Here is a 17,232-nt window from a genome sequence, read left to right as displayed (position 1 = left end):
AAAAAGGGAAACAGCCATTAATGTACCACGAGGTAATACTGGCCTGAAGCTGGGTGCATATCATTGTGTTATGATGAACGACTGTCGCGTGTTAGTCCACGTGCATCAGGACTTAGAAAATTAGAGTTGTGGGTCAGTTTGGTACAGCAAGGTAACACATTAGAGAAAATACAGCATAATGGGCTGTATCACCTCTTACAATACTACTTCTACCCCTATATTCCACCGTTTAGGAACAGAGCGAAAAATATGATGGATGTGACATTAAACTCGGGTTCGAGATATTGGGCACTGGATTATCACCTTCACCACGTCGACAAGGCGTCATACTCTCACGTACTTTTCATAATGTTTCCCTTATTTCAAACCATGACTTGACAGTTTAAATCTGCTCTGGTGCATCCAAAAGAATAAACGAGACCCCCTTTTCTTTAACCTTTTGAGTTCCGAAGATAAAATAAGTGAGGAAAATTGTTTTCAGGGTTATTTTTATTAGTCTTACATGATTACATTCAGGATTACATTATTTGCAATTTTTATTATATATGAGGTACACATACGTGGACTTCAGGCATCAACTGGTAAATATATAATACCTTGAAAAACATATTAAAGGTTTTGTTGATGAAATTTTACGAAATAACTGTTATACATTACATTTCTTGCACAAGTTTCTGGTGCGGGATTTTTAACCTTCAAAGCGATACTTAGAAACATTTTTTGCCTCTACATACGTATCAAGTTGGCTTCCTTGGCATGGAAACAACTTTTCTTCATCTTCTCCTGAACTGCCAGTGATCTGTTAATTCAAGGTTATTTCCTTGGAGAGCTCTGAGGAACTTCAGACATTAGAACACTTTATCAGTACTTTAGCCAGATTCAGTCTGAAGTTTATTACGTACAGCCCGTTACACTTTGGTACGTTTTTTGCACAAGTTCTTTTGTTCATAATCCAGCAGTTAATAATAACTAAATCAGTAAAATGGTTAAATAGTCTGATTGTCCATTTTCTTGTTCTGGTATTTGACCTGTAGTAGGTCATGAACCAGTCACATAGGTCAATATCAACCATGCTACAATTGTAACTCTTCACAATTGCTGGTTGTGGTACATCAATACTTCTATTCTGAGCCTTTTACCATCGCTTACAAGTAACTTTCGATTCACTCCCAACACAAGATGATACCAAAATAACAGACTTGTTATCTTTCCATTTACGTGCAAACACCTTTTTGTCTTCCCTCACATATTCATCCCGTTCACCTCTGTTTGGATCACAGTCAGTTTTGAATTTTGAAACCATGTCAGAAATTCTGTTTTTCGCAACAGTCCCTGTTTGATATACATTGTTGCCTAAGAGAAGTTCAACTGACTTAATGGCTGTAAAAAATCTGTCGCTATACAGGATGTTTCAAAATTAATATACGGGTTTTAAGGTTTCTTAGCGTTTATTATGTTCACCTTACAAATATTAATAATACCTCAAATGAAAGAGCAACTCAGCCAGTCTTGTTTGTATATCTGTACGTAAAGGGAAGAGACTGGAACGACTAAGAGTGACTGAAGAACGTGTTGAACGAGTGAGTGCTTTTCACGCACAACAGAAATAAGTTCGTGACTTAGCATTTCCAGTGATGTCTCTGTGGAGACCTTTAAGGAGACGCTTACAACTACGTCCTTATCGCCTACAGTTGTTACAAGTTGTAAAAAGCCTACAACGTACAGTTTATGTGTCAGCTTCGCTAACGAAACGTTGCTGCATGACGACCAAGGTTTGGGAATAACTCCCATACCGACTCGATGTCAGATGAATGGTGGTCTCATTGAACGCTTGTAAGAAAAACTCTTTCAGTTTCTCTTTCATTTGATGTATTATTTATAACTGTAAGTTGAATGCAATAAATGCTACAAAGCCCTAGAACCCGTATATTCATTTTGAAACGCCCTATATATTACATGCTGTCCGTTTGGAACTGTCACAGTCAAAAGCGTAATTGCACTTGCACCTAAATCTGTTTCTTTTAATTCAGTATCAGGTACTGTTCCTTTGCCAGTATATGTTATTAAGTCAAGAACTAAACCATGTGAAGACGCAAAAATACAGTTCTCAACCCAAGAGGATTAGGTTTAGGTGGCACATACGTTCTCATTGCACATCTACCAGAGAATGGAATCATCTGCTCATCAGTTGAGAGATGTTTAGATCGTGGCAAATGAGACACTTATTCCTGAAAAAAATTGATCACAGGCCTCACATTCCAAAGTTTGTCACTCCTATCATGATCGTGTAAATTATTTACGAAAGTCAAATTATTCAGTAACTTGAAATACCTGTCCTGAATCATAGTATCATTGATGAGAGGGAGGTCAAGTAGTCTATTCTAGCACATCTTGTTTTGTGGTAGCCTGAGTTTATCCATCAGAATTTCAATCCCAACAAAGGAAAGAATTCCGTTCACATCTGTGTTTAAATTCTTACTATTACTTGGCACATGATATAGATTTGTTTGTTCTGCAACAACATTTTAAAAATTCTTATCATAATACTCAAAAAAGCACTCAGCAGGATCCCTGACCACACCATCCGTCAGATCTGCGAAATTATCTTCATCTGGTTCCTTGTTTTCCATTTTTGAGCAAGTCCATTGTAACTTATGTTTACATCCACTGTTCAGCGACCTATCAGGCGTAGGGTCTTCTATTTCCGTTTCTGCGTCTTCAGTAGTGACAGCAGATTCAGAAACATCCTCCTTATCCGAAAAGAGTTGACTTTCATCGTCTAAAAGTGAACTGAAGTCACTCTCCTCCAGAATCCTAAGTATTTCTTCATCGTTGATTTCTTAAAATAACGCCGCAAATTAATTGTTGATGTTTAAATAATCGATATCCTAAAAATTATATAACATTTTGCCACAACACTTGGATAATTATTAGGATTTCCTCACACAATACAATAAAAACCAAAACTTCACAATCAACAAGATAAACAGAAAAATTTTGAGGTTGAGACCTGAAGTACACAAATGCATACTTCGACTTTCGATGTCCACTGTATTCACAATAAGAGAGAATTTTGGAGAAAACATATATAAATCACATTTGTGACTCTTTTTACGTGTTAAATCAAAAAAGAAAGTAAATTTAGCGTATAGAACAAGGTACTGTTTTGAATTACCTTCACAGCGCCCGTCGTGTGTAGCCATTTCACCGACCCGTATCTTCAAAACATCACAGTGGGCACTGCAAGCCGATTGTGGTGCAATATCGTGGCATGGACTGAAACTACGAAACTTCCACAAACGTGTACTAGAGGTCTTTAGTCGACAGAAACTGTTCACGAGCTTTACGAAATAAAACCACGAAGTGCACATATGTGGACCCACTGACTGTAGGACTGAGCAATGTGCCGTCATCGAGTTTCACAATTCGCCTTCCTTTTAAACTATGTAACAGAGAGACCTCATTATGCTGTTCATACACTCTCGACACGATATAAATACACAAACTGTATTCCGTAACACTTTGGAGAAAAGTAACTGCGAACCACCACACCCTGGAGAGCAATGCCTGGTTAGTAAGCAAAGCTTACTGCCTGGATATGAAAGTGACGTAGACATTGTAAAAGGTGCAAATTATGTCCTGGATAGTGATTCAGACATTCCGTTTCACGAAATATCGCTTCCATTAACAGAACCACGACTATCGTAGGAACAAAAAATCCAAAGACGGAAGTAGATTGGCGCTCTGATAGGTGGTTCTGCGTTGACAAGACGGGTTGGTGACACAAGTGCTTGGATCTGAAGATGATCCAGAGTGATCGAAACATATAAAGTAACTGAAAAGATGCAATGATAATACACTTTGCGAGCTAACAAAAAATTTGTTGGGTTGTTTATTCAAAATAGGAATATTTTGAATTAGTAGAATTTTACTATAGAGAGTATGTGTAACATGTTAAGACAATAAGTTACGAGAATACCTAAGCTGTAGCTTTTACATGTACCGGGGTATACCCGCATCCCGAGTACATAACCAGGGAAGATGTACACTCCTGGAAATGTAAAAAAGAACACATTGACACCGGTGTGTCAGACCCACCATACTTGCTCCGGACACTGCGAGAGGGCTGTACAAGCAATGATCACACGCACGGCACAGCGGACACACCAGGAACCGCGGTGTTGGCCGTCGAATGGCGCTAGCTGCGCAGCATTTGTGCACCGCCGCCGTCAGTGTCAGCCCGTTTGCCGTGGCATACGGAGCTCCATCGCAGTCTTTAACACTGGTAGCATGCCGCGACAGCGTGGACGTGAACCGTATGTGCAGTTGACGGACTTTGAGCGAGGGCGTATAGTGGGCATGCGGGAGGCCGGGTGGACGTACCGCCGAATTGCTCAACACGTGGGGCGTGAGGTCTCCACAGTACATCGATGTTGTCGCCAGTGGTCGGCGGAAGGTGCACGTGCCCGTCGACCTGGGACCGGACCGCAGCGACGCACGGATGCACGCCAAGACCGTAGGATCCTACGCAGTGCCGTAGGGGACCGCACCGCCACTTCCCAGCAAATTAGGGACACTGTTGCTCCTGGGGTATCGGCGAGGACCATTCGCAACCGTCTCCATGAAGCTACGCCCCAACATCGTGCAGCCCGCCTCCAGTGGTGCCGCGACAGGCGTGAATGGAGGGACGAATGGAGACGTGTCGTCTTCAGCGATGAGAGTCGCTTCTGCCTTGGTGCCAATGATGGTCGTATGCGTGTTTGGCGCCGTGCAGGTGAGCGCCACAATCAGGACTGCATACGACCGAGGCACACAGGGCCAACACCCGGCATCATGGTGTGGGGAGCGATCTCCTACACTGGCCGTACACCACTGGTGATCGTCGAGGGGACACTGAATAGTGCACGGTACATCCAAACCGTCATCGAACCCATCGTTCTACCATTCCTAGACCGGCAAGGGAACTTGCTGTTCCAACAGGACAATGCACGTCCGCATGTATCCCGTGCCACCCAACGTGCTCTAGAATGTGTACATCAACTACCCTGGCCAGCAAGATCTCCGGATCTGTCCCCCATTGAGCATGTTTGGGACTGGATGAAGCGTCGTCTCACGCGGTCTGCACGTCCAGCACGAACGCTGGTCCAACTGAGGCGCCAGGTGGAAATGGCATGGCAAGCCGTTCCACAGGACTACATCCAGCATCTCTACGATCGTCTCCATGGGAGAATAGCAGCCTGCATTGCTGCGAAAGGTGGATATACACTGTACTAGTGCCGACATTGTGCGTGCTCTGTTGCCTGTGTCTATGTGCCTGTGGTTCTGTCAGTGTGATCATGTGATGTATCTGACCCCAGGAATGTGTCAATAAAGTTTCCCCTTCCTGGGACAATGAATTCACGGTGTTCTTATTTCAATTTCCAGGAGTGTAGATTGGTGTAATTACGAAAAAGGTCTACCCATTTGGGAACTGGCCTTTGCAGGGAAACCCTGGAAAACCCGGAAGAATAGACCCCAGCTCAGGTATTAACGAAGATAGGAAAGCCTAAATCCAGTAATTTTGAAATATATAGAAGCTCCATAGATTAGATCGAAGGAAAAGTGCCTCATAGCCAAAAAAAAATTTACAATATTGCTGAAAAAAAATTTCAAAAATCCTCTTTCGACGATGTAGCCGGCGATCTCGTTGTGAAGTCGATGGAACAGGAACACTGGGTAGGGACACCGGGTAGGCGACGTACAGCGTTTGGTGGAGGCGGCACGGAGGACAGGCGATGGCTTGTGGTACAGTATAGAAGCTGGTAATGTGCCGTAGAAACAGGAAGATGATCTCAGGAACAGATGGTCAGGGACGTGAACATGAAACAGGTTTAAAGTGTAATAAGAAAAGGTTCTGACTGAATAAATCCCTGGAAGAGAGTGGATTAAGGCAACGAAGTCCATATTTCATCGTTGACCTCAAAATCGGAGTGAATTCTTATATTGTTCCACCTGTACTAGACTGGAACATGCATCAGTCCTGTCACGGTCGCCACTGTAATTTTTCCTCCTATCTACGTGATTATGTAGCTCTCAATTCGTTCGAGAAATCAGTCATTCACAATATGAAACACAGTCATAGCTCATTCACTCAAAATGATTCACAAATTTTACTTGTTAGAATGAAATCAGGCGATGGTTCTTCTTCTCTGGAGGCTCGTGCTTTGCGGCAGTCTGCTAATCTGTACAAATAAAATGCCTCGTAATTTTTGGGAGCGTTGTATAATCAGTCGGGAAACCTCAGATCAAGCGGATATTTGGCTTTGATGAAGTTTAACCTTCCGAAGAAGTAATGGAGCTCTTGGATTATTAAATGCAGGTTCGTATCCAGTCTTTCGGAAGTTCCCTTCTGATTAACACTACGCAATATATCGATGAATATCATTAATTCTCAAATGTCAAATACACACCTTTTGTATGAAGGAGCAATATATATATATATATATATATATATATATATCCCTTTTAATCGTACAGTTCGTATCAGTTATCTTCTGTCATAAATCTCAATAATCAGATTACCGTTCTTCCAACAAAACTCAGGCTAATCGGCACGAAGACAATCTCGGAAGCTTTTTTTCTTCTTTTCTTTTCTTTTTTTTAACAACCACCAGAGAGAGTACTACAAAGAATACTTACGCGCTCATGGCATAGCTATTGTATGAACTACTTTTCGCATGGATTCTGCGAGTATGAAGATAGAAAATTAGTAAACGTCATTCAAGGGTAGAATTGTATCAGAATAATTCATCGAATATAAAGAGATATTACAGCAAATGAGGCGGAACAATAAATGAGAGTTATCTTAAACATTCTATTGAGACTCAGTGGTGAAAACTTTTTCTACTTTTATCCTTTCAACCTCGATTATCGTGTATCTAGTCTGTGCTGTAATAAAACCTATGTTTTCCTTTTTTCTTTTTAACATGCAGAAACGACGTATCTTCGACTACGGCTGACGGCTAGTCCTTTGTTACAGGACCCCGTCACCAGAGGGAGAAACCATCGTGTGGACGCCATTCAACAACGCCGACCTCAACTACCTGCACATTACGGACACTTTCACAATGGAGCAGAACGTCAACCAGGAGCGGATGGACTTCTGGCACCAGAATATCCCTGTGTATTAGACGAGAAGACGAGACGTTACAGAATACGGCTGTTAACGTAGCTGCTGTAGTTCGAACACTAGTTCCTTCATTTTGCAACTAGATTTATTTCACAGATGTCAATCGTCTCCCAAAACATACATCTTTCTGTATTTTAGCGCTTCCTCGGTGTAATAGGTATTTATTCAAATACTTTCGTGTACATCGGCGCCAATGAATGTCGCCCTCCACCGTAGCATCCATCATTCGAAAACAAGATAGGAAAATTTGATTATGACTAATCATTCCCTAATTTAATTACTTCATATGTTTGTATTTTGTCACCTGTGTTAACATGTTTTTCACTTATTACTTTGTGTACATTGTTTTTCTTGGCTAAGAAGTGAATAAAAATGTGCCTTTTACAACTATTGGGTTATTGAATTTTCAGCTGGAATTTTAACTTACTCTAAAAACGAATTTAGTTGAATGTTTTTAAAGATATTGAAGAAGAGGAAGCGAAACATATTTTTACTTTCTTTTTGGATAGCTGTTCTCGTGGAGAGTTGAGTGTAGTCATTCCACCAGACACCTGCCTTTTTACTTGTGTGGAACTGGTGATTTTACGAATTAATTACAATTTTCATTTGTTAATTAATGTAAAATCTATTATTGCCCATCAAAAAACATCAACTTCAGTTGTGTCCGCTCCTGGTAGCTGAGAGGTCAGCGAGACGGAATGTCATACTTAACGGCCCGGATTCGATTCCCGGCTGGGTCGGAGATTTTCTCCTCTCAGGGTCTGGATGTTGTGTTGTCATTATCATCATAATTTCACCCCCATCGACACGCAAGTCGCCGACGTGGCGTCAACTCGCAAGATTTGCACCAGGTGAACAGTCTACACGACGGGAGGCCCTAGCCACAGGGCTTATTATAACTTCAGTTGTGCCTCTGCTTGCACTTAAACTCACGTACTGCTTGTCATAATATTATTGAGTCCGAACTACAGTTAAATCCAAATAGGAAAGCAGAGTAGGCAGTGAAGCAAAATACTTACTACTGAAGGGACATTCCCTACGAACACCAACTTATACAGCAGGTGGACAAAAAATATGGAAACATTATAAACACAACACATTACCGTGCCTAACACAGCGTAGGAAAAACGTTCACATTCAAAACAGCTTCCAATCGACGTCTCGGAATGGCTCAAATGGTTCAAATCGCCTTGAGCACTATGGGACTTAACATCTGAGGTCATCAGTCCCCTATAACTAAGAACTACTTAAACCTAACTAACCTAAGGACATCACACACTTCCACGTCCGAGGCAGGATTCAAACCTGCGACCGTAGCGGTCGTGCGGTTCCAGACTGAAGCACCTATAACCTCTCGGCCACTCCGGCCGGCGTCTCGGAATGGATAAATACAGGTCCCATATTGTTTTCAAGAGAATCTTTTATCATTCTTTTTGATAACAGCAGCAAGTTCACTCATGGTGATAGCGGTGGATGGCGGCCACGCGCCCTCCTCTCCAAAGTACACCACAAAGGCTTAATAATATTGACATCCGCTACTGTGATGGGATGCGACATTTCATCCTTGTGCTCAAAAAACCACTCATGGACGAAGCGAGCTTCGTGAACACGGATCCTGTCGTCTTGGAAAACAGAATCCCCATTAGGGAATTAAGACTGTATCATGAGATGCACCTGATGAGCCAAAATGATCACTTAATCCTCGGCAGTATTCCGAGCCTGCAGAGGCGCCCATGGAATACTACGAAATGGTTATCCAAATCATTCTTTGGACATAAACCCGACCAGAAGTTGCAAACAGTTACAAGACTCATCAAACCAGAAGACACTCTTCCATTGCTCCATAGTCCAGGTTTTACGAGTTCGGCACCAAATCTGGCTGTTACGGGCATTAGCATCAGTGATGAGTGGCTTTGGAATTCCAGCTTCCCCTGCATTTCCCTGCTTTTGGAGCTCTCTTCGTGCTATTTTGGTGCCGACGGGGTTCGCGAGTGCGACGTTCAATTCTGCAGTGACTTTTGTAGATGATGTTCCTTAATCCTCTAAAATGACCGTCTGTCCCGACCACTCACAAGACTTGTGACTTAGCTGATGATGTTTTTCCGCTTTCCCGGTATGCAGTATAAATCTTCGATACTGTGCTTCTTGAAACACCGAGCAGGTCGGTTTCCTTAGTGATGATGATGATGTTTGGTTTGTGGGGCGCTCAACTGCGCGGTTATCGGTGCCCAAACGAAGTCCCAATTTTTTCACCCTCCAATTTTTTACGCAGTCCAATCTAGCTACTAGCACGAATGATGATGAAATGATGAGGACAACACCAACACCCAGTCCCTGGGTAGAGAAAATCCCCAACCTTTGAGGGAATCGAAACCGGGATCCCGTGATCCAGGGACAGCAAAGATAGCCACTAGACCACGAGCTGCGGACAGGCTTCCTTGGTAACGGAAGCAGCCATCTTACGAGCACCAACAATTGACCCATGTTCTAATCCACTTGTCTCCGACATAATTCACTCGCAACTACAGAGAACACTGTTATAACCACGAGTAATACTTTCAGCGTACTCAGGACACTGCACAGGTGTCTTTCATTGTCAAGAACAACGGCGCAAGCTGCAGGCTGGGCTGACATCTTCGTATATGTTCAAGCATGCATTTCTCGCAGTGTTCCCATTCTTTTGTCCTACCGTTGCACATGGAACAGAGCTGAACCCCTGATTGGAGAGTGCTGCTATTTATACAACTGTCCAATATTTCATAATTTACAAATATTACATTAATGTGGATTTTCAAAAATCTTACAGGAATTATAAATAAGTAGTAACAAGTAATCGATAGCGGCTAGATTTGGACTGGCGTCCGACAGAACGTCATCCAGCAACGGTAACCATTACGCAACACTGCATTCAGCACAGTTCGCAGAAATATAATTCACGCCCAAATCCCCCGACACAAAACGATTACATTCAAAGATATAGCTAACACAAAAAGAAAGTGAAATACGAAGGTTTTCTTGAGTTAATCAATAATTTTCGTTTGAAGTCAGTTGCATAAATGTTACAATAATTTTGTGGAATGAAAAAATTATTTCAATCATTTTAATTTACTTACATAGTGATTGGTAAAGAACTAATAAAAATATTATCTGGTTTTTAGGATATGACAAGATATGACACACAATTGTTATTTACACATACATTACTTTAAAAAGTAAATCTATAATGATATGACTGAAATTACGCGTACTGAAACGATAAATTGAATTTATCGACAATTTATCACTATGTGAAATGAAGAGACCAGCAGCGATGAATCGAACTGCCATGGTTTAAGAAGCACTACTGACTGCTGGTATAACCTACTACATGAATTGAAACAACACCAAAACAAGCATTCTCACTTAATGTGTGTAGACAAATGTCTGCAATATTTATATTGCTTATTTTTTCCTTCTCTACCATTTTGAATCGATTAGGATGTAATGGTGGATGTGAGAGTGAATTCCCACCGATACTGTGTGTTCCACATTTGAACAGCATTGATAAATAATCAAGAAGGAGACTCCAAGTATTCTAAACATTGTAACATGGCAGTATGCAGGGTGACTGAGCTACCCCTATTGGGTTTTATGCAACACGCAACACCTTCAAGTACTATACGCAAGTTTTTCCTGTTCTCTTGGCCACTTCATGTGAACCATTACCTCTATATAAAAAATGAGTAGGACCTTTTTGTGGAAATTTAATATTATACTGGGATGCATTTCCTCTGGTGGCCATAGACTTCGAATTATTCAAGAATAATGCACAAAAGTAACCTCCAAATGCTTTTTTCTTGATTACCTCTAAAACCATGGCCTCCAGTAAAAAACGTATCCCAGTACAACATTTAACTAAATTCAATTTCCTCCAAAAACATCATGTTCTTTTTTGTGTATGATTAACAGTCTGAACATAGGGGGCAAGAGAATATAAAAATCTTGTGTCTGGTATTTGAAGGCGAAGCGGGCTACACAAAACCCAGCAGTAGAGGAAGCTAAATGACCCTACACAAGATCATTCAGGCTATCTATCAGGTACGGCAGGAGGCGAGGGAGATGAGAGGAAAGGTGGGGGAGTTGGTAGTAAAAAAATAAAACTTTAAACTACTGAAATACAAATACTACCACTATCCAATAGGTACTTACTACATACATGAGACAGTATAGCTTCAAATGAGAATGCTACTTAGTACGTTCCTGTCAGGCAGGTAAGGTTCATAAATGTGAATATTTTCTGCTTTCATATTTTAATAGCTTTTTACATTGAACGATTACACAAAACAAACGTCGCGAAACCAAAGTACACGCTTTTTGAACTCAAAGCCATGTGACATTTTCAATTCCAAGGAGAGCAGTAGTGAACGATGAAACAATTTTCCGATTTTACTCAGTTTGCTTGGGCACACTTGCTACCATGAATACCCATTACATGTTACGGCTTTCTTGAAACAAATACAGAGCTGAAATGGTTATCAGAATGGCGGGGCAAAATGTGCATGCATTTTGCGAAGAACATAGTTCATTTCTTGCAGTTGATGAAGGACAGCTGCCTTGCCTTACCCCTTCGTGGCATTTATAAAATGTGGATATGTATAAAATAACGTTCCCTATCATCAAGCGAATGATGTGTTTCAATTCCGTTAGCCGGCCGAAGTGGCCGTGCGGTTAAAGGCGCTGCAGTCTGGAACCGCAAGACCGCTACGGTCGCAGGTTCGAATCCTGCCTCGGGCATGGATGTTTGTGATGTCCTTAGGTTAGTTAGGTTTAACTAGTTCTAAGTTCTAGGGGACTAATGACCTCAGCAGTTGAGTCCCATAGTGCTCAGAGCCATTTGAACCATCAATTCCTTTATTTTCTGGCAAAGTGTTTTCATGCAGTATTACATGGCTGGCCGTTAGGACTGCAACACGAAATTTTACTTACTGTATGTAAATTGAAAGTGGAGAGGGAGAAAAAGGGAAAGGAAGTGGGAGGGATCACCACCCTAGCTGCAATTTGACATTACGCAAAATCGGCGGCGGCGAATGAAAATGGGTACCGGACTGAGCGTCGAACCTGGGATCTCCGGCGTAGTAGGCAGGTGCGTTAACCCCTGCCCTATACGGGACACAGTGGTATCGCAACTGCACGGACTATCTCAGCTAGACTCACGGACGATCCACACTCCCATCGAGCGCCACCTATCCACAGCCCCTGTCCATTTTCTCAATATTCTGAGATTCCCACAGGAGACGGGACTCATTTGTGCATATCCGAAAGAACATATCCGGACATATCCAAAAGAAAAAACACCACACACTCATATAATTTCCTTATTCTGCACATATAGTGTAGTAGGAAGTATACACGATGCAAATCTAACACCTCTTAGAATCTACACTGAAATTTGCCATTGTGCACAAGTTAATTTACAGGTCTCGCTGAACAAATTATATTGCGTGCATCTTCATATTTTCGTGGCGCAAAGACTGTTCCATAAAATTTAGGGAGGGCAGCCACATCAATTCACCTTCTTCTTATAATGTTTCCGCTGTATACCGTTCAGCCATCTTCAGAGTAAGCCAGGTGACTGTCGCTCCAGCTTTTTTATTTTCTTTATTGAATTTTAATGGGGCAGGCTGGCAGCACCAAAGGCGCCACTCTTCAGCCGTGAGACAGTACATAACATGGAGACATTGAAAACAACATAAAGGAGGAAATAAGGCGTAAAAGACATAAAAAGGGGAAACATAATTGAAGGTAGAGTAAAAAGGGGGTGACTGGAAAAATCTGAAAAGTGTACACAAAACACCACACACTGTGACGATTAAAAGAAACGCAAGGCGAAGTACGGCCGGAACATAAAAGTTGCGATGGGCGGCGTAGCACAACACTATGTACAAGTCCAGCACATGATTAAAATCACACTTCTTGACGTCACTGGAGAACATCACCAAACACAACACTGACATAGCACACCGACGACGATGAACAAACTGAGAGGCTACGCCAGGGGTACAGAGACGAGGGAGAAGGGAAGAAAGAGGAGATGGGTAGTGCTACAAATATCGATTACGCGATAAGTCACACAAATCTGAGGGCTGTAAATTTAACTAAATACTTAGAGATTACAATTACAAATAACATTAATTGGAACGATCACATAGATAATATTGTGGGTAGAGCAAACCAAAGACTGCTATTCATTGGCAGATCACTTAGAAGGTGCAACAGATCTACCAAAGAGACTGCTTACACTACGCTTGTCCACCCTATTCTGAAGTATTGCTGTGCAGTGTGGGATCCGCATCAGGTGGGACTGACGGATGACATCGAAAAAATTCAAAGAAGGACAGCTCGTTTTGTATTATCGCGAAATAGGGGAGATAGTGTCACAGACATGATACATGAATTGGAGTGGAAATCATTAAAACAAAGGGGTTTCTCGTTGCGACGGGATCTTCTCATGAAATTTCTATCACCAGTTTTCTCCTCCGATTGCGAAAACATTCTGTTGGCACCCACCTACATAGGGAGAAATGATCATCACGATGAAATAAGAGAAATCAGGGCTCCCACAGAAAAAATTAGGTGCTGGTTTCTCCCGCGTGCCGTTCGATAGTGGAACGGTAGAGAGACAGCATGAAGGTGGTTCATTGAACCGTCTGCCAGGCATTTTGTTGTGAATAGCAGAGTAATCACGTAGATGTGGATGTAGATGTATACAGGATGAGTCAGGAGAAAAGGTACATGTTTTGAGGGGTGATAGTATAAGCGATTCTAAATAAAAAATGTTCTATGGGTATATGTCCTATTTCGAATGGTCTCAGAAACAGAATACATTGACCGTACTTATCATTTATTTTCAGTATTATTCAAACTTTGCCATTGTTTACAATGTACCACAGTCAGCGTTGCCAGTTTAGCAACTTTGTCACTAGATTAAGCGACATTTTGACATCTAACGAACCATTTTAAAACCGTTTAGCGACTAAATTTTTTTAGCTACTTTTATGGCGACTTTTTGAACTGCGTTTCTCGAGTTACTATATTTCAACTTCTCCGGAGAATAAATATGCCATAACTCTCAGTTCTACTGGAAAACGTTAACCAAACTCGAAAACAACAGCTGTCTGATACTTCAAAAAGCTAGAGCAAGGCACTCTGAAATCGGCATTTGTCTCGTGCCACTTGGAGTGTAGCTTGGAGTAGGTAGCTGTCTCATGTCATTTCAGAAATGTTCGAGTAGCTTGGGACGACATTCTTAACGCTAAGGCTAGGCTCAAGTGTATTTTTGCACATATTCGTTTCTTTGTGTTGGGCAGTGTATGGTGAGCGAATGCAGTGTGATGTGAAGAAAAAGTGCTACACTCAAAAATTCAAAAAACAACGGGAGAAAAAATTTAAACGATGGTTGACACTAGTTCCTGGAAACGATAGTAAAGACGTATGTCACTACCACCAAATTGAATTTTATACTAAACTGAGCGATATAAAAGAAACACACTGAAACCAAGAAACATAAAATGAAATTTGACATAAAATCGGTACAGTAGACCATACCAGCACAAAAAGTGGACAATATTAGACGTTCTAGTAAGGCAGAAGCATCGTTTTCATTGTTCATTGCTGAACATTGTTCCTTTGGACTGTGGAACATTTGGGAGAATTGTGTAAAAGCATGTTTTCTGACTCTAAATCCACCACGGACTTAATAATTGCATCGAACGAAATGTTCGAACATAGTAAGTAAAGTGCTGGGTCCACATTTCAAGACAGTACTGCGAGCTGATATCGATAACAAAAATATTAGTTAGCTGGTAAGACAAATCCACTGACGTATGTGTTTTAAAGTAACTAGAAATTGCAATGAGATATTACAGTGATTCATAAAAAAAACTGTCTACATTTTTACCGCTTACTTCTGTCGAAAAAGCGAATGCAAAAGGTCTGGCCCATGCAGTCGTGGTAGTTTAAAAGACCGCAACCTGGATACTGAACATTTGATTGGAATAGGTACAGACAACGCGAGTTATGACAGGAGTCAATAATAGTCTACACAGATTTTAAAAACTGATTATGGACTCCAAATCTGTGGCAGTGAGTCGTGCCTCAGGAAACACTATTCCCTGAAACATAGAATATACGATAAGAGAAACAACTGCTTTTGTCTATCTCCAATTCGTCAAGACGAATGTAAAAAAATATTTGAAGCAATAAATTGCGGCAAAGCACCATTGAAAATATTTAAAGTATGTACAAGGTAAATGTCGTCTCACGCAGCCAGCAGTCGGTCTTATTTTTCAATAATGGGATGAACTGAAATTGCATGTCTCTATATGTAGAACTAGAAAAAATTGTTACACAACGGAACTCCTCCATCCTGTGTTCGAAGGTCCAAACAATTGGTTGTACTTAACTTATTTAAAAAGTGTTTTAGCTGAAGTCTAGACAGATACGAAGTCATTTGAGAGTGAAAACTTCGATCCCACAAAATTGTTGGACACGCCTACAGTTTTGCAATTAGTTTGTGAAACTGCTATTAGCATGAACGTCCGAATTACATCTGTTCAGCAAAGTCACGTTAATCCTTATAGTACACTCGACTGTGCTTTTGAAACCTGTGCTGGCAAGTTGAACTGAATCTAAAGGCAGTATCAAATTGGTAACAAAAAGTGGCACTGACTTTACCGTGAGGCTTATTAAAGAATTTCAAAGTAGTTTTGACGACGATGAACAAACTGTCTTTAAGAAAAATTTTGCGATCTAAAACAAGTAGGCCCATTTTTGAGCTCATTGGCCTTGCAAAAGAATTGGAATATAATGATATCAATGTATTGGAGAAAATCTCACAACACTGGAATAATATCAATTTCTTTGGATGGCAAAACATCGAAAATACAGTCGATTTTTGGATTGAAGTTCGATCATATAAAGACAATGGAAATCGAAATCCGTTTACAATACTGTGTGCTCTTGCATTTACTGTATTGGCATTGCCACATTCAAGTGCAGAGCTATAAAGAATTTTTAGTGCCATGAATACGGTCAAATCAAAACTTCGCAATCACCTTGGTCTCACTTCATTGAATTCTGTTTTGATGATCAAAAGCACCTTAATAAGAATGAGTAAAAATTATTTGAGTGTGGGTTACCAACAAATGTGCTAAGACTTATTGGAACCAACAAATCAAACTCATTTAGGAGTAAAGATGATACTCATGAACAGCCCTCGACATCGGGACAATTTCAACTCCCTTTAATCTGTCTAATTGACAATTTCGACGATGACGATGAATAAAATATTTTCATGTTCTTTTCTTCGTTTACTTTCAAAGAAATTCCTAACTGTCACATACACAAAAAAATCTGAATTAATGAAAGAATAAATACATATTTTTGTGTTTGAAATCGTCAATCCCTTGAAATTATTTTAACGACCTTTTCACCTTCAGTCTAGCGACATTTGGTTCAGTCTTGTTGGCAACATTGACCTCATTATTGTAAAGGAAGTTGAGAACAACAGTTTAACACAGAACATGTGTGGTCTATCAAGTCTTGGAACTACCTCAAACTGACCTACAAAAACTACCTAAGCTACGGCGCTTACGCATCGCGCGAGATTTTCAATGTTCTCTTTCTCTCTTCGCGCAAACTGTTAGTCCTAAAAATATAGATAAAAAGTGAATAGGACCTTTTTGGTACCAAATTTAATGTAGTTTCATTTTCTACTGCGACGCGTTTCCACTAGAGGGTGTAGTTTTCGAGTTATTCAAGTAAAACGTACAAAAACGTTAAATATATTTTATCTCGGAAACCTTTTGGGTTAGCGAAGGCCCGTAGCTTTCCTCTTGTCTCACCCTATATAGCAAATCGTCGGTTTATTATTTCATTCAAAATTAGTTGACCGGAATCATAGATAATATTGTGGGGAAGGCGAGCCAAAGGTTGCGTTTCATTGGCAGGACACTTAGAAGATGTAACAAGTCTACTAAAGAGAAGCTTACACTACACTCGTTCGTCCTCTGTTAGAATATTGCTGC

The 17,232-nt window shown here is 40.9% G+C and overlaps 1 protein-coding gene across 1 annotated transcript in view; it reads left to right on the top strand.

Annotated features, from left to right (window-relative positions):
- LOC124596419 (venom carboxylesterase-6-like) overlaps nucleotides 1-7,431 on the top strand; it is a 107,649-nt gene extending 100,218 nt beyond the window's left edge. Inside the window, exon 10 of the mRNA XM_047135550.1 lies at nucleotides 7,019-7,431. Coding sequence (XP_046991506.1) covers nucleotides 7,019-7,169 — 151 coding nt within the window. The 3' untranslated portion in view covers nucleotides 7,170-7,431. The remainder of the gene's footprint in view (nucleotides 1-7,018) is intronic.
- Nucleotides 7,432-17,232: the final 9,801 nt, after the last annotated feature.

The sequence above is a fragment of the Schistocerca americana genome, chromosome 2, assembly GCF_021461395.2.
Source record: "Schistocerca americana isolate TAMUIC-IGC-003095 chromosome 2, iqSchAmer2.1, whole genome shotgun sequence".
NCBI lineage: Eukaryota > Metazoa > Arthropoda > Insecta > Orthoptera > Acrididae > Schistocerca > Schistocerca americana.
Note: the sequence above shows the minus strand (reverse complement) of the source record. Positions and strands in the feature narration are given on the sequence as shown.